This window comes from Dromiciops gliroides, chromosome 2 (genome assembly GCF_019393635.1).
Source record: "Dromiciops gliroides isolate mDroGli1 chromosome 2, mDroGli1.pri, whole genome shotgun sequence".
Classification (NCBI taxonomy): domain Eukaryota; kingdom Metazoa; phylum Chordata; class Mammalia; order Microbiotheria; family Microbiotheriidae; genus Dromiciops; species Dromiciops gliroides.
In genome coordinates, this window is record NC_057862.1 from 396,561,364 (window position 1) to 396,578,960 (window position 17,597).

The following is a 17,597-nucleotide window of genomic DNA, read 5'->3' on the forward strand; positions in this document are numbered from 1 at the left end:
GGGCTTATCTAGGTACAAGGCTATGTGGATAGCAGATGCTGGGCCTTTCCAACTTGGCTGGACCTACCAGAGCTTGTAAACTGCTGGCATGGCCTGTGAGACCCTGGGACCCCTCCCCACTTAGGATGAAGCCCAGAAAGAGGACTTAAGGGGCAGGGTGGGTAGATAGAGTACTGGGCTTGGAGTCTGGAAGACCTGGGTTTAGTAGCTGCTTACCACTAGTTCTGTGATCCTGGACAACCAGAATCTTTAATCCTACTTTAAAGTCTCTGGGATTCAAAGATACTCCCTGGGGTTTATGTACCAAGTCAGAGACTAGTTCCAAACAGTTTCTCCTTGGGAAGAATAACTTCAAATAACCTCATGAATTTGCATATCTTTTTTATGATCTCAAGCCTTCTTCCCAGAAGTAGAACAGACAGGGAGTACAAACATCAGCATTTATTGGGGAGGAAATCAGCCTGGAGAATCCCCTCCCTCCCCAAAGCTGTGTCGCCAGGTCCTAGGAGAGCAATGGGGGCAGATCTGAGGGGCCAGTGAGTAGAGCCATCCATTCCTCAAGGTCAGGGACCCCAGGAGGCCACTGAAGACCAGCCATTCCTGGAGTTGAGGAAGCTCTGGAACATCAGGTCACCTAGTTTACCTGGGTATCTGGAACTGGAAGAGATATTTTGTCACACAGGGTGGGGGTGGGGGATCAACTTTGAGGTCTTGCTTCTCCACCCCTAGTGTTTAGAAGAGGAGTATCCTCCTCAACTCTTTTTTCCTATTCCCTTCAAAAATGTTTCATGGACCTTTCTTCCTTAGAAGATTGACTCCAAACTCCTTTAGCCTACCATCTGAGGCCCTTTACACCCTGGCTTCAAGCCACGGATCCCCCCTTACCTCTCACTTTTCTACTCTATAAGCTTCTTGCTCCTGCCTGGCTGGTCTCCTCATTGTCCCCTAGGCACAATGTGAGCATTCCCGCCTAGGCCCTTGGAATGTCCTCTCCTATTCTATTTTCTCATCTAAGTTTTACTCATTGTGTAAGGCCCACCTCCTCCAAGAAGCCTTCCCTGACTATCCCAGCACACTAGGATCTCTCCTCCCAGGGCACTTAACATAGACTGGTTGGGGTTATTATCTCTCTTGTTATGTTCCTCTGTTTAGACTTGGGGCTCCCAGAACGAAATGTGTTTACCTCCTCCTCAGCATTCCACCCAAACAGCACAGAATTTAGTAAATGAATTTAGAGATGTGAAGGCTAAGCTCACCTGCAGGTATTCCAGGGATTGGAGTCTCAGTAAAGTTTTGAGGGGCAGGCTCCTCTTCAGGAGTCTGGGTGGAGTTTTGATCTAAGATAGGGGCCATACAGAACTGGCCGCAGCCAGACTTGCAGCATTTCTCTCCATGTGGACAGTTGTCATCAATTCTGCAGCCCACTATACAAAGGCTATGGAGGATAAGTGGACAATGGCCAGCCCGCCCTACATGAAGAGGAGGGAAGGGAAGAGCAACAGGTCACCAGACATACTGTCCTAAGCTCCTACCTGGAACCCAGAGTCTTAGGCAGAGGCGTAATTCAGACTAACTACTGACTCTAGATAGTGGCAGCTGAAGTCATAGGGGTGGAGAACTTGAAGCCACCTATGGGTTTCTCTCCTAGAATGTAAGAAGCAGCATGCTGGGGTACAAAGAGCCTTGGTGTGGATCACTCTGTGACTGGGGACCTCAACTGTCTCTGTAAAATGAGAGGGTTGGCTAGACGACTTCTAAGATCTTTCCTAGCCTCCTCATGCTAGATGACTTAGCTGAGTTTCCTCATAATTTTAGAGATGAGGAAAATGAGGCCCAGTGAGTTCCAAGGGGATACAAGTGAGTGATACATGACCCCAGGGTTCTTGATTCCCAATCCAATAGTCTTTATGATACTAACTTCCTTTCTTGGCCCATATGGTATCAAGATGAGCCTTGGCTCTTTGAGGGGTTGAGCTCTCCAGGTGGGTTTAAAGTATCTAGGGGTGGGGTTGAGGGTATAGATTCATCTCTTTTCTTATCCCAGGTACCACCTCTGAAAATGGACTCTGAATGGGTTCTAAGCAGTCTTGGATGATTAAACTCTGAAAGTGCCAACCTACCTCCTTCAATGTTTCCCTGGCATATGTGCCCACAGCCTGTGCTGCAGCATTTCTGTCCATGGGGGCAGGAGTCATCTCCATGGCAAAGCTCTTTGCATGGAAGGGGGTCCTTAGGGCATAGGCCTGGTTTCTCTGTAAGAGAATCATGGACGGTCATAAGTAAGAAGGGACAATGTCAGAGCTAGAGGGGATATTAGAATATAATACCCATAATTTAAGAGATGGAAAGGACCTTCTGGGTTGTCTAGTTAACTTATTTTGTAGAGAAAGAAATAGGCCTAAAGATAGGAAACTATCTGGCCCAAGGTTGCTCTGATCCTCAGTGGTGGAGTTAGGACTGGAGGTCAAGTCTTTCAAACCAGGATGTATGTGGGCTGGGAACTCATTGGTTCCCCTTTTCCATCTTTAGGCCTGGGCTTCTTCCAGGAAGTCTTGCTGGCTGAGGGGTCTTAGAACCCCTTCCCCTATTCCCTCTACTCCTCAACTCCTGCCTGCCTAACCCTACTTCCAAGCACCTCCTCCAATACTCCCAATATGATTACTGACTTCTTGGTTTCTGGCTTTGGGGTAGGGTGTGGGGAGGTGGGAGGGGGATGGCAAGGGCAAAGAGTCTTACCTGAAAACTTTCCAGCTGAATCCTTCAAAGTGATCCCTGTATCTGCAGGGATCTCTGTAGAGTTCTCAGTACTAGTAAGTGGGTCACTCGAATCAGGGGGAGGAGGTGAAGCATTTTTGTGGGTTGCCTTTGTAGGACCTACTATAAGGTATATATTATAGAAAAGCACAGGTTCCAGCTACAGGGGGGCATGTACTCCCCCAAACCCTACTGACTTCTCTTCTGTGACTCATTAACCTGAGCTGAGCCCCATTTCATCTGCTCCTTCTCAGTGCACCAACACACAATTCCAATTACTTAGGTTTTTGCACTCCCCTCCCCCACCACATACATAAAGACCAAATAATCAATCACTCTTTTTTTGGGGGGGGGGGCAGGGCAATGGGGGTTAAGTGACTTGCCCAGGGTCACACAGCTAGTAAGTAAAGACATGTAATCAAACATAGACATCCAGACCAAGATCCAGAACAGCATACCACCCCAAATGTCTGTGTATGCATGGAGATTGCTTTGCCCCATTCCATCCCGAGCCACCCCAACCCAGCCCTTTTCAGTCCAGCCCTCAGCACTCACTTGGACGTCCTGAGAAGGACCATGCCAGGATCAGTTGGTGGTAGTGTTGGCAATAGGGAAAAGTGGCAGAATCAGTTTAATTGTGACCTCAGTCCCCCACCTGGCACTGCTCTGGCCAGAGCAGTGCCAATGAGCTCCAACCCCTGACTAGTATCATTTAGCTCCGAACCTGAGCCCTAAGTCCTGGCATTTAGCCTTGAATTCTTTTCTTGAGCCGTGACCCCTGGATCTGGGTTCTGGCTATTCCCTCCTTCCTTCCTTCTCTCCCTTCTTTTCCCCCTCCTTCCTCCCTCCCTCCCCCTCTTCCTTCCAGCTCATCTAGAAAGACTTGGATTCCCAGAATCTATCCAAGCACTCAGGATCCTTAGCCTTCCCTGGGTTCCTATGTCCTTCCTGTGCAAAGAGAGCCTTTATCTGATGGGGATGGAGGGGTGGGCTCGCCCCCACCCCCTAGGAAGTTCCAAAGAAATGTTCTGAGTCAGGTCAGGGACCCTAGGCCTGGCTAGACTCAGCTAGGACAAAGTCTGGTCTTCTGGCTACAGGGAAAGAGTGCCAAAATACCCTCCACTCTCCATTGACCCTATAAGGCTCGCTCAGGCCTCCTTTCTGTATGATCTTGAGCTCAAGGTCCCTAACCCCCCACTAAGCAAATACCTTTAAAAAGGAAGCTCCCCATCAGTGGAGGTAGCAGCAGGGAGAAGATTAGGAACATCAGGAAGGGGCAGAGCAGGGTGGGCTTCATGGTGTTGTTGAGAGTGGGTGGGAGAGGCCAGTCTGGAGCTGGGATTATACCTGGGGGTGGGGACTGGTGGCCTCTGGGAGGGGCTGAACTCAGCTTCCTCCAGACTCTGCCTCACAGGTCCAGATCCAAAAAGCCTCCTGGTGCCCTTAGGGAAGTGCTTCGGGCAGGACAGCTTGTGCCTGGGTACCCAGCCGTGAAGAACCTTCAGCTAGCCTGCTCCCTGCTGGTGAGTGGGGGACATCTCTGCACTCGCTCAGGCTTGAGAGGTTTCTGATGGTTCCAGGATCAGATATTTCACCTGGACTTGCTAGGAAACCCTCCTTTGTTATACAAAGATCAGTTGAAGGGGCAGCTAGGTGGCAAAGTGGATAGATCACCAGCCCTAGAGTCAGGAGTACCTGAGTTCAAATCCAGTCTCAGACACTTAACACTTACTAGCTGTGTGACCCTGGGCAAGTCACTTAACCCCAATTGCCTCACAAAAAAAAAAAAAAGATCAATTGAGATGTGTGTGTGTGGGGGGCAGGTCTGTATGGATATAACACATCCATCCACCATCAGAGCCACAAACATCGCCTAAGAGCCAGGGCCCTAAAGAGAAGGGGGAATGGATGGAGAGAAGAGTGTTGCCTGGAGGGAATGAGAAACGTACCCAAGAAAGAAACATATCAGTAACAGAGGACAGAACTTGGGAATTGTTCCCATAGAGAAGATGGGATCAGAGAACCTGGGGTTGGAGTCATTATGTCCATCCCTCTGCCTCCAGACAGGATCCTTTCTAAAAGAGCACAGCCAGATGGACATCTCACTATTATCCATAGTGGAAAACTAATTAAGAGAGAAAAGGAAAATCATGAAAAATTGGGTTTGACTGTAGAAGTAATATTAATTTCAGTAATTTATGTGAATTGTTTATCATTGTTTATGCTTAGTTTCCAAGCATTACAGTAACAATGATGCATAATATTAAACTTTTCAGATTAACAACAACAAAAAAGTTTTGAAACTTTCAGAGAAAGGGATTCTTCCATTAACTTGGTCGTGTGGTTCTCTCAGAGAAGGAAATACTTTAGGGTTGGGCACTAAGCAAGTCATGTTCCCCATCTCCCTCCCTTCCATGATTCCAGTCCATAGTGTAGTGTTTCCACTATTTACATGTTGTAAGTGGAAGACACTGCTTTGATGCTTCACTGCACCTGTAGCTTCATTGATGTGGGTACTCCCTCTAATGGTCCATGTTTCTTCTTATCCTGGGTGATTTTTGTTCATGTCTTTTTTTTTTTTTTTTTTGGATGGGGCAGTGAGGGTTAAGTGACTCACCCAGGGTCACACAACTAGTAAGTGTCAAGTGTCTGAGGCTGGATTTGAACTCAGGTCCTCCTGAATCCAGGACCAGTAATTTATCCACTGTGCCACCTAGTTCATGTCTTCTAAAGGAGGTCCACCAGAGTTGCCAGAGGCTTTCCTCCAGCTGTCTTGACGTTATGATGGAGCACATGGGTGGCTATTTGATTATCTCGCAAAACCCTGAGGAAGCAGTGGGGCTCCCTAATGTTACAGAGAGAATGATTTCTGGATGGATTTCCTTGCTATTCCAAATGGACCCCCCCATTCTAGATAGAACTACCCAGCATTTTAGATGAAACATCATTATTGTGAGTGGAACTCTCACATTCTAGATAAACTAAGAATAATATCTGGTATAGTTCAGTGCACTGAGACTTGCAAATCACTTTACATATATTATCTTATGTGATCATCATATCAGTCCTATGAGATAGATTCTATAGGTATTACTACGCTCATTTCACAAATGAAGAAACCAAGGTTGAGAGGAATTAAGTGACTTCTCCGTAGTAAGTCCTGGGGTAGGATCTGAACCCAGGATTTTCATTCTCTGATTTCAGTGATCTTTCCATTAAGCCATGCTTCTTCCTTACCAGTCCAGATGAAACTTTCCCACATTCCAGATGGAATTTTGAACCCTAGAGAATGGGATCTTTCTGTGGATTTGTTTCTTCTCTTTCCCAGTTCCAGGGAGCATTCTGGACCAGGCAAACAAGGACCAAAGGGACAGGGACAAGAATGGGTAGAGACATCAGCTAGTGTCATCCTCATGGAAGCCAAACGTAGGAGAGGAAAGAGGGAATTGGGCACCTAGAGGTTCCTATTAAAAAACCAGATTGAGTCTATAGGATTCCATGAGGAACCTGACAGAGAAGGGATGGAGGAAATGACAAATCCGGAAGATATCTCTGTCATAACACACATATGTATGTATATATGCGCATATATGTATAGATGTACACATGCATATGTACAACTATCTCAAAACAAGCTTTCTCTTTGTCCCACCCTTGATTTTCCCTGTCCTGTGCCTGCCTGGCACCAGGAGATACAGAGCAAGAGGGGATATTTGGGGGTTCTGATGGGGAGACGCTGCTGACAAGGATTGTAGGGATAAGCTATGTCGTTGCCTACTTTATCTGCTTGCTTTCTATGGCAGTCTGGGTACCCCCATCCCTTTACCCTTATGTGGACTCAGTATAGGCAATATCTGGCCAACTCTGCCTAGGCCAGGTGTAGCTCCCAACAGAGGAAGGATGATAAAATGAAAAGAGGACTATTTGGGGGGCTGGGAGATGTGAGTTTGAGAGTAAATGACTTTTTGAGTGTCAGTTTCTTCCTCTATAAAATAAGGGGTTGGATTAGATGACTTCTGGGAAACTACTAAGATTCTAGCTCTGACATTCTCTGAGTGATGAACTGTCCCTGCCTGCACCATGTACAGGGTGTTCCTAGCCTGGCAGTGCCTGTCCTGTATTAGCCTGCTTAAAGAACTCAAGGCCAGAAGTGATCCAAGGAGAAGTCTTTTCTGTGGGAGGAAGATGGCCTAGGATGAGTCTGAAGGGGGTGTGGTATTGATGGAGGACACCTGAGGATCCCTGTAGCCAGGGCCTCTGGCAAGAGCGGGGATTGGAAAAACATCAGCTTCCGAGTTTCCATCCTGGACTAGAAAAGGGACTCCCTGGGGACAACATTCAGGTTGACAACATCCATTGAAACTCTTGTGAACTCCTGCCCTGGGAGACTTAGGGGATAGAGGAGACACAGGATTCAGGTTTCTTCAATTTTACAGAGGGAGTCACTGAGGCCCTTGGGTAATGATTGTAAACTAGTTTTTTTTTCCATCTGGGAAAAAATTATAGAGTGTAAGTTCCTTGAGGACAAGGACTTTAATTTTTGTTTTTGTATCCCCAGCACCTATCCCAGTGTCTGGAATATAGCTGGCAGGTAATAATGCTTTTTTTTTTTTTTTTTTTTTTTTTTTTTTGGTGAGGCCAATTGGGTTAAGTGACTTGCCTAGGCCACACAGCTAGTTAGTGTTAAGTGTCTGAGACCGGATTGAACCAGGTACTCCTGACTCTAGTGTCGGTGCTCATCCACTTCGCCACTAGCTTCCCCAGTAATAATGCTTTTTGATTGATTGAAAAAGTCAAATAGAGAGGGATCTGAATCGGAGCACCCAGGAGGGCACAGGGAATGGTAGCACAGAGTTCAGTGTTACCAAAAGTCATTTGCCCAAGATCACATGGCTAGTAAGTAGAAAAACCAGAACTGGAACTCAAGTCACCTGGCTCTAGCACATCCCTCAGAGAGTCCACAGCAAAGAGGCTATGGGAAGGAAGCACATCGTTAAATTCGTTACTGCCTTGTGGCAAGCTCTATTTGTCCTCTCCTAGTGAAGGGTCTCTGATCCATGTCTTTTTCTCCAAATCTAAAGCTCCGATCCAACTGAGTAAATATTGTGGATGCAGAATGGGCAGACTCTGGTGAAGTTTGGAGGGGGGTTTGTTTGTCCTTCATTCACAAAGAAGACCATGGTATCATGTCATGACTTTTCAGTGAATTGGATTTAAAGTGAGAGAGGGCTGTGAGAAGGTCACCCACCTCATTCTCTCCTCCAGAGCCATCTGGGTCTAGTGGCAAGATACATATCAGACAACTGAAAATAGCCTCAGATGTTTAGGCTAATTGGGGTTAAGTGACTTGCCCAGTGTCACATAGCTAATAAGTGTCTGAGGTGAGATTTGAACTCATCCTTCCAACTTCAGGGCCAGTGCTCTATCCACTGTGCCACCTCGCTTGTGGACAGGGGTTTATAATGGAAGAGAAGGAGGGGTGAAGTTGTGAGGGCAAAGAAGGGAGTGCCCCTCTGGGTTCTTAGCAGAAAGCTGGGTCTTAGACTTATAGACTCATAGACTGTTAGTTAGGAGGGACTTCCAGAAAAGAAAGGGGCATTTGGTCAATGACAAACAGAGTATGATTCGATGACTAGGTCCTTTATCCCATTTTCTTGAAAGTTTTGCACTCTCTTTTACATTTCTAGAAAAATGGTAGATGTTGCTTCCTTGACCTCTGAATAATAAGACTAGATATGACTCTCTGGTAATGAGCCCAGAATCATGGCCAAGATTCACTTAAGTCGATTTTGTTGTGTCAAGGCCTTTTCCCTATAGCTCAGATTGTTGTTTTGTCTTTCTTTCTTCTTCTTGCCTTATTTTCCTGGAAACCAGGCATTGACACTACCATAAATTCCTATAGTTTTCTTACCATGACCCCATCTCTGGACATCTCCCACTTCCTCTGAAAACTTGTATTCCATCCCTTACCTTTGATAGGTGAGGCCATATCTTACCAGGAACTGTTCTCCCCCACTACTCTGCTTTTCAGAATCTCTTTATGTCTTACATTTCCCGATTAGAATATAAACTCTTTGAGGGCAAGGACTATCTTGTTTGTTTTTGTGTCCCCAGTGCTTATCAAAGTGCTTGGCACATAATAAGTACTTAATAAATACTACCTCTGTCTCTGTTTCTCTGTCTCTGTCTCTCATCTATCTCTTCTCATATATACTCTATTAGACCCACAGTGATAAAACTGGATTTGGAAACCTTCAGTTAGGACCTTAATTCAAATTTCAGCCTTGCTAAATTATTTATTGGGCCAGTTACTTCCTCTTTTCATCTATAAAAGGACAGTGATGAACTAAATGATCTATAAGACCCATTTTAAGCTCTAGAAACTAAAATCCTGTGAACAAGAAATTTGGTGGCTTCTTAAGGGTGACAATGCCATTTATATTCATAAAGTATAAAGCAGCAATTAGTACCATGGACAGTACCATAGAGCTGGAGGCTTCCTGAAGGAGAGGAAAGGAGACTGAAAAGAATCTTAAGGGAAAGGCTTGAGTAGGCCAAAGGTGGGAACTTGGGATCTGTTCAGATATATAAGATAATCTAAGAATTGGGCTAAATTTTAATATAAAATGAATTAGTATTTGTAAAACACTGTATAAATGTTAGTTGATATTGTTTCTATTATTACATAGTTGTTTACATGTCATTGTACCCATTTGAATGGTAGATCCTTGAGATCAATTTGTCTTTCTTTGTACTCTCAGTTCTTAACACAACACCTAGCGCATAGTAAATGCTTATGAACTGATTGACTTTTTTTTGGGGTATTTTTTGGTCAGGCATTTGGGGTTAAGTGACATGCCCAGGGTCACACAGCTAGTAAGTTACAAGTGTCTGAGGCCGAATTTGAACTCAGGTCCTCCTGAATCCAGGGCCAGTGCTTTATCCACTGCGCCACCTAGCTGCCCCCTGTCCCTTACTGATTGACTTGTTAAGGGTGGGAGGAGGTTGGTATATAGGCATAGGCCTAATAGTCCTCTGGGGAAGACCCTGCAGGCTTCCTTCTAGCTTAATCTTAGGATAATAGTAGGAGAATAATGTCTGACCTGCTGGGCTGAAGTTGTGTCAGCCCCAGAGAAGGCCTAACTGAAGGTTTCCGGTCCTCCAAGGCCATCATGCAGACTCTGAGCTTGGCCAGATTCTTTAGGGTGTTTCCTTCTCCCTTTTAATACCTTCACTGCTTCTATAGAATTCTGCTTTAATTTATTCTATCTTTGATTGTGAAGCATGTCAAGTTGGATGCCGCTTGGATCAATGTTTTCCAATATCCCTAAGAAATAGAACTGTTACAAAATGTGCATCTTCCCCTGAAGTTTACAATGGGAAACCATAAGCCACAAGAGGGCCACACAGGAATCTGGTCAGTCTTCATTGGAAGAGAGTCTGAAGAGAGAAATAAAGAGTTAATGAAGACCCCAAGAGAGAGCTAGAGAAATAATGGAGAAGGCAGAGAGCTTAAGGGGAGGCCCTGAATGGCAATCTACAGAGCAACTTATCTGGAAAACTGAAGTTTTCAGCCCTGGGCCATCCCTAATCTTTCCTCTCCCCATGTCAAGTCCTTTCCATTTCCCCTTGTCCCTCTCCTATCTGCCCTCACAGCCTGGCAGAGTTCAGGGACTGGTACTTTGGACAGACTGGGACTTCCTTCTAGGCCTCCTTCATCTTTCCCACATGCAAACATCCATAGATCATAGAGTGTCTTTGGACAAAAGACCCACATTTAGCTGGAGGTGAGCTTAGAACATAGGAGAAAACATGTTAGAAATGGAAAGGACCTTAAAACAGAAGGCAGAATGTCTGAGCTGGAAAGGGCCTCGGAGACCCACTTGGGGATCCACTCCCCTCATTTTACAGCTGGATAACTTGCCCAATGTTCCACAGCGAGTCCAGTTGCAGAGCTAGGAGTCCTTTGTCTCCCAGGGTTGGGGTTAGAGTAGTGGCAAGTTAGCTTCATTTTGGTCATTTTGATATCGTAAGAGGACATTGCTGCTAATTCTGGGTGTTTCCTAGTCTTGAAAATGCCTTAGATCAGGGGGCAGCTAGGTAGCTCAGTGGATAAAGCACCAGCTCTGGATTCAGGAGAACCTGAGTTCAAATGCAGCCTCAGACACTTGATACTTACTAGCTGTGTGACCCTGGGCAAGTCACTTAACCTTCATTGCCCCATTAAAAAAAATTTCTTACATTGATCCCAAATCTGCTTCTTTACAACTTCCACCAACTACTCCAATAGCAATATCAAAGGTAGCCCTTTAAATACCTGAAGAAAGCTGTCAACTGCATTCCCCAGTCATTTTCTTCTGTAGGCTGGAGTGAAGGACTTGGAATCAGAAAGACTTCGATTCCCATCTGGCCTCCAACACTTACCAGCTGTGTGGCTGTGGACAAACCACTAACCTTTTAAGCCTCAGCTTTCTTTTCTGTAAAATAGAAAAAGAATTCAACAATTACATTCAACAAATATTTATTAAACATCTACTAGGTATGAGATATGGTGCCAGGCACTAGGTTTGCAAATCAAAAATGGAACAGTCTTTACCCTCAAGCAATAGCACTGACCCACATAGTTGTCATGAAGTTAAAATAAGATGATGTTTGTAAAGTATTTTACAAACCTTAAAGTGCTCTACAAATGTCATTTATCAGCAGCAGCAACATTACTATTATTTCACTCACTGGCCCAGTCCTGTCCTTTGGGGTCAAGCAGAGCAAATCTAATCTCTCTTCCACATCAGAGTCCTTCAAATACTTGGATAGGCATCATACTCTCCCTAAGTCTTCTATTCTCCCAAATGATTAAATCCAGTTCCTTCACCTCAAATGGCACTTTACAGTTTGTACTTTACAAATATTATATCACTTTATCCTTGTAACAACACTGATAGGTGTTATTTTTATTTCCATATTACAAAAGAGGAAACTGAAGCAGATAGGGGTGAAGTGACTTGCCCAGGGTCAAACACCTATTAAGTGTTTGAGGCTGGATTTGAACTCAGGTTCTTCTGATTCTAAGTCCAGTGCTCCATCCACTACACCATCTCATGGCCTGATGTATATATTGCACGACCTCCACTTCCCTCATCATCTTGGTTGCTCTTCTTTGAATTAGTGTCAGATTGTCAATATCCTTTCTAAAATGTGCCAAGAACCAAACACATTGCTCTAACCAGGGCAGAAGACATGGGGAGTATTGGCTCCCTTGTTTTGGACAGTATATTTCTATCAATGCTATCTAAGATGGGTCTCATCCTCTCCCTATTCATTCTTCCCTTTCTCCCATGTGAGAACAACAACAGCCACCCAACCTGCCCGCCCCCCCCCCCAGTTACAAACATGTGTAGTCAAGCAAAACAAATTTCTACACTGGTCATGTCCAAAAAATAAATGTCACAATCTGCACTCAAACCCATCACTTCTCCATAAGGAATGGATAGCACATTTAATCATTAGTCGTCTGGAATCATGGTTGGGCATTATGCTGATAAAAGTTATTATGATTATGCTGATTTCAGAGTTGTTTGCCTTTACCACATTGTCTTTTTTTTTTTTTTTGGTGGGGCAATGAGGGCTAAGTGACTTGCCCAGGGTCACACAGCTAGTAAGTGTCAAGTGTTTGAGGACAGATTTGAACTCAGGTCCTCTTGAATCCGGGGCTGGTGCTTTATCCACTGTGCCACCTAGCTGCCCCAACATTGTTGTCTTTATAGAAACTGTTCTCCTGGTCCTATTCACTTCACTCTACATCAGTTCATACAGGTCTTTCCAGGTTTCTCTGAACCCATCTGAATAGCACAACCGCATTATATGACATTTATGTAATATAACTTGTTCTACCATTCTCCAATTTATAGGCACCCCCTTAGATTTCCATTTTTTTTGTCACCTCAAATAGAGCTATAAATATTTTTGCAAATTCTTAGTGAGAGGTTTTTTGGTTTTTTTGTTTTTGTTTTTTGCTTAGGACTAGTGAAGAGTTCGGTAAGTGACTCAATGGACTGGAGTTTGGATGACCTGAGTTCAAATCTAGCCTCAAACATTTCCTAGCTCTGTAATCCTGAACAAGTCACTTAATCTCTGTCTGCCTCAGTTTCTTCAACTGTAAAATGGGGATAATAATACTTGCCTCCCAAGGTTATTGTGAAGATCACATGAGATAATATATGTAAAGTGCAGTGTCTGGAACATAGGATTCAATTCAATAGATATTTTTTAAGGACCTACTATGTGAGGAACACAGGGAGGATCTGACATGGGAACATTTTATTCTGTGGAGCTGAGACCAAGTAGAGCTAAACAAATGAGAAATGGAGCTTAATAAATGCTTATTCCCTTCCCCTTGGGATTAATTCCTTCCTTAGTTTACTTTCCTTCTAATTTCCCTTTCTCCCCTTTCCCTATTGAGTGAAATATATTTCTGGTATTTTGGGGAGGGCAGGGCAATGAGGGTTAAGTGACTTGCCCAGGGTCACACAGCTAGTAAGTGTCAAGTGTCTGAGGCTGGATTTGAACTCAGGTCCTCCTGAATCCAGAGCCAGTGCTTTATCCACTGTGCCACCTAGCTGCCCTGAAATATATTTCTGTGTGTGTGTGTGTGTGTGTGTGTGTGTGTGTGTGTGCGCTTTTCTCTTTGACCAGTTTAGGTGAGAGTGGAGTTGTTGTATCCACTGCTTCCCTTCCTTCTCTGTATAGACTTCTACTGCTGCACCCTAATTACATGAGATAGTTTTCCATAGCCTTTCTCTCCCTTTCTCAGTATATCCCTCTTCCCTTCTCTTTCCATTCTTCTTTTAAGGTCATCAAGACAACAGAACTATTCTCAGGCTTTCTCTAATTATACTACTTCTATGACCCCTGATGACACGTGTCATTTCCTCATATTAGAACATAAGCAGTTTATCTTTGTTTAGTCCCTTATTATTCCTCATTTGTGTTTACTTTTTTGTGTTTCTCCTACTTCCTGGGTTTACTGGCAGTTAGATGGTACAGTGTACAGAACACTGGGTTTGGAATCAGGAAGACTCATCCTCATGCATTCAAATCTGATCTCAAACACTTCCTAGCTGTGTGACCTTGGGCAAGTCACTTAACCTTGTTTGCCTCAGTTTCCTCATCTGTAAAATGGAGAAGGAAATGGCAAAACACTCCAGCATCTTTGCCAAGAAAACCCCAAGTGGGGTCATGAAAAATCTGAAGTGACATAACAACCTCCTGTGTTTAAAATTTAAAGTTTCTATGAATCTCTCTCTTTTTAAATCAGGAATACTTGGAAGCCTTCTACATATTTCATTAGAGATCTATTTTTTGCTCTGTTTTGTGGAGTAAGTTATTCTTGGATGTATTGCCTTCTGGAATATCATATTCTGAGTTCTCTGGTCCCTTATAGGACTGGCTTCTGAATTATATGTGATTCTGACTGTGACAGGATCCTCCATACTTGAATTATTTCTTTCTGGTTGTTGTAGTATTTTTCTTTTGAACCCCGAACTCTGGATTTGGGGTAGCTAGACAGTGCAGTGGATAGAATGCCAGGCCTGGAGTCAGGAAGACTCCTTTTCCTGAATTAAAATCTGGCATAAAATTTGGAATTATGCCCAAAGCGCTATAAAGCTGTGCATACCCTTTGACACAGCAATACCACTTTTGGGTCTTTTTCCCAAAGAGATCATGGAAAGGGGAGAGGGACCTACATGTACAAAAATATTTATAGCTGCTCTGTACATGGTGGCAAGGAATTGGAAGTTGAGGGGATGCCCATCAATTGGGGAATAGCTGGACAAGTTGTGGAATATGAATGCAATGGAATACTATTGTGCTGTAAGAAATGATGAGCAGGAGGAGTTCAGAGAAACCTGGAGGGTCTTGCGTGGGCTAATGATGAGTGAGATGAGCAGAACCAGAAGAACATTGTATACAGTAGACATCAACATTGTATGTTGATCTACTGTGATGGACTATATTCTTCTCACCAATGCAATGGTACAGAAGAGTTCCAGGGAACTCATGATAGAAGAGGATCTCCAAATCCAAGGAAAAAAAAAAGAACTGGAGAGTATAGATGTTGAATGAACCATACTATTTCTTTTGTTTTTGGTGCTGTTGTTTTTCTATTTTGAGTTTTTTCGTCATTGCTCTGATTTTTCTCTTATAACATGACTAATGCAGAAATATGTTTAATGTTATTATGTGTGTGTGTGTATATATATATATATATAAAACCAATATCAGATTACCTGCTGTCAAGGGGAGGGGGAGGGAGGTGAGGGAGGGAGAAAAATCTGAAATTGGAAAGCTTGTATAAACAAAATTTGAGAACTATATTTACATGTAATGGGAAAAAATACTTTATAAAAAAAATCTGGCATAAGACACTAGTTGTGTGATCCTGGGCAAGTAACCCTGTTTGCCTCAGTTTCCTCATCTATCAAATGATCTGGACAAAGAAATGGCAAACCATTTCAGTACCTTTGCCAAGAAAACCCCAAATGGGATCACAAAGAGTTGAACACAACTGAAAAATGACTGAACAATAATAATTCTTGGGAGTTTTCATTTTGGAGTTTCTTTCAGGAAGTGCCTGATAGATTTTTTTTATTTCCACTTTGTCCTCTGGTTTTCTTAAGAGAGATGAGTGTTTTTCTTTTTTTCTTTTTTTTTTTTTTTTTAGTGAGGCAATTGGGTTAAGTGACTTGCCCCAGGGGTCACACAGCTAGTAAGTGTTAAGTGTCTGAGGTCAGATTTGAACTCAGGTCCTCCTGACTCCAGGCCGGTGCTCTATCCACTGTGCCATCCAGCTGCCTCAAGTGGTTTTCTTTTAAGATTTCTTGAAGGGCAGCTAGGTGGCACAGTGGATAAAGCACTGACCCTGGATTCAGGAGGACCTGAGTTCAAATCCAACCTCAGACACTTGACATTTACTATTTGTGTGACCCTGGGCAAGTCACTCAACCCTCATTGCCTGGCCAAAAAAACAAAAAAATCCCAACTTTTAAAAATATGATGTCTAGGCCCTTTTTAAAAAATGGCTTTTAGGTAGTCCAATGATTCTTAATTTTTTTCTTCCCAGATTGAGGAAAAGAGATTGTTTTCTAAGTCAGTTATTTTTGCTATGAGGTACCTTACTTGTTTCTTTTTTTTTTCAGTCTTTGACTTTTAAAAAATATTTCTTATTGTCTCATGGAGTCATTGGATTCTTTTTGGTCCATTCTAACTTTCAGAGAGTTTGTTGCTTGGGCAAGGTTTTTTTTTTTTAATCTTTTGAGCCAAATTATTCATTTCCCCTTCCAATTCTGTTTTTCATAGTTCTCATTTCTTTTCCATTTTTTCCTCAAGCACTCCCATTTCATTTATGAAAACATTTTAAAACTTAAAAAAACCCTCTTGCATCACCTCTTCCAGAAATTCTAAGTTGAATTTGTGCTAAAGCTGTGTTTTTCTCTGACAACATTACTTATAAATGTTTTGGAGTCATTCTCACCACATTAGGTCATTATGGTGGTTTTCTTTTTGTTTGTTTGTTCATTCTGTCAGCCTATTTCCTGACTTTGGACTTGGCATTACGGATGGGGCTCTGCAAACTTTTGGAAGGAGGACCTGACCTGGGGTGATTGCTGCTTTCTTGTTTCTTGAGGCTCATGACGATGAAAAAAAATAACCACTTCCTATGAGGTACCTGGTGGCTCAATAGATAGAGCCCTGGGCCTGGAGTCAGGAAGATCTGAGTTCAGATCCACCCTTAGACACTGTGTGTCCTTGGGCAAGTCATTTAACTTCCTGTTTGCCTCAGTTTCCCTCATCAGTAAAATGGATATAATGATAACATCTATCACCCCAGGATTTCTTTTTTTTTTTTTAGTGAGGCAATGGGGGTTAAGTGACTTGCCCCAGGTCACACAGCTAGTAAGTGTTAAGGTCTGAGCTGGATTTGAACTCAGGTACTCCCTGACTCCAGGGGGCCGGTGCTCTATCCACTGTGCCACTAGCTGCCCCCCCCCCCCAGGATTTTTTTCAAGGATCAAATAGATAATTGCAAAGCACTTAGTACTATGTGAATTATTAACTATTATTATTATTATAATCATTATTAAATGAGATATTTGTAAAAACTGCTTAGAATAGTACGTCATATACAGTAGGTACTCCCCCCCCCCCATAACTATTTTTTGCAGGACAATGACGGTTTACGTGACTTGCCCAGGGTCACACAGCTTGTGTCCAAGTATCTTAGGCCAGATTTGAACCTCAGGTCCCCCTGAATCCAGGGCCAGTGCTTTATTCCACTGCACCACCCAGCAGCCCCCATCCTACAATAACTTTTTATCTCTAGACTACCCTTCCTCCCTCCTCCCCAACACAGATCTAGGGAGTCTGCCTTTGTATCATGGGAGGAAACATGGTATAATGTAAAGAGCAAGAACCTCTAGGTTCAAATCCCATCTCAGACATTTAGCACCTTGATAACCTTGGGCAAGTCATTGACCCCCCTGGGCCAAGGTCTCCTTGCCTGTAAAATGAGGGTTAGGTCCTTTCCAGTCACAGGCCTATGATCTGATGATCTCTACTGGCAGGAAAAAAAAAAAGCTACTGAGAAGCTTCCAGGAGATGGAGCTCTCTCAGTAAGACCAGAGGGGCAGTTCACTCTGTCTCCCTCATTATCAGAGCTCTTCCTAAAAGCTTTGCAGTCTCAAAGTATATTCAAGTCCATTCCCCTTACTTGATTTTTTTTGTGTGTGAGGCAATTGGGGTAAGTGACTTGCCCAGGATCACACAGCTGGTAAGTGTCAAGTGTC

General features: G+C 43.5%; 1 protein-coding gene across 2 annotated transcripts; it reads right to left on the bottom strand.

Annotated features, from left to right (window-relative positions):
• Positions 1–454: 454 nt before the first annotated feature.
• Positions 455–4,102, bottom strand: WFDC3 (WAP four-disulfide core domain 3). 2 transcript variants are annotated; one of them, XM_043980179.1, is made up of 6 exons: positions 3,964–4,102; positions 3,310–3,318; positions 2,737–2,874; positions 2,121–2,252; positions 1,257–1,469; positions 455–657 (listed from the first exon to the last, which is right to left on the bottom strand). In XM_043980179.1, exons 1-6 carry the CDS (start codon positions 4,049–4,051, stop codon positions 635–637), a joined length of 603 nt encoding a protein of 200 aa, XP_043836114.1. In that variant the 5' UTR covers positions 4,052–4,102; the 3' UTR covers positions 455–634. The 2 variants fall into 2 exon arrangements, with proteins under 2 accessions (XP_043836114.1, XP_043836112.1); XM_043980177.1 differs by having other exon boundaries at positions 2,737–2,877.
• Positions 4,103–17,597: the final 13,495 nt, after the last annotated feature.

Bases quoted from the DNA above. Each gene is read 5' to 3' on its own strand.
- WFDC3 (XM_043980177.1), bottom strand. From the start codon at position 4,051: ATGAAGCCCACCCTGCTCTGCCCCTTCCTGATGTTCCTAATCTTCTCC. The intron at 2,253-2,736 runs GTAAGACTCTTT...ATTCTCTTACAG, and splicing joins TTCAGCTGGAAAGTTTTCAG to AGAAACCAGGCCTATGCCCT. The intron at 1,470-2,120 runs GTAGGTTGGCAC...CTCTTCATGTAG, and splicing joins CCAGGGAAACATTGAAGGAG to GGCGGGCTGGCCATTGTCCA.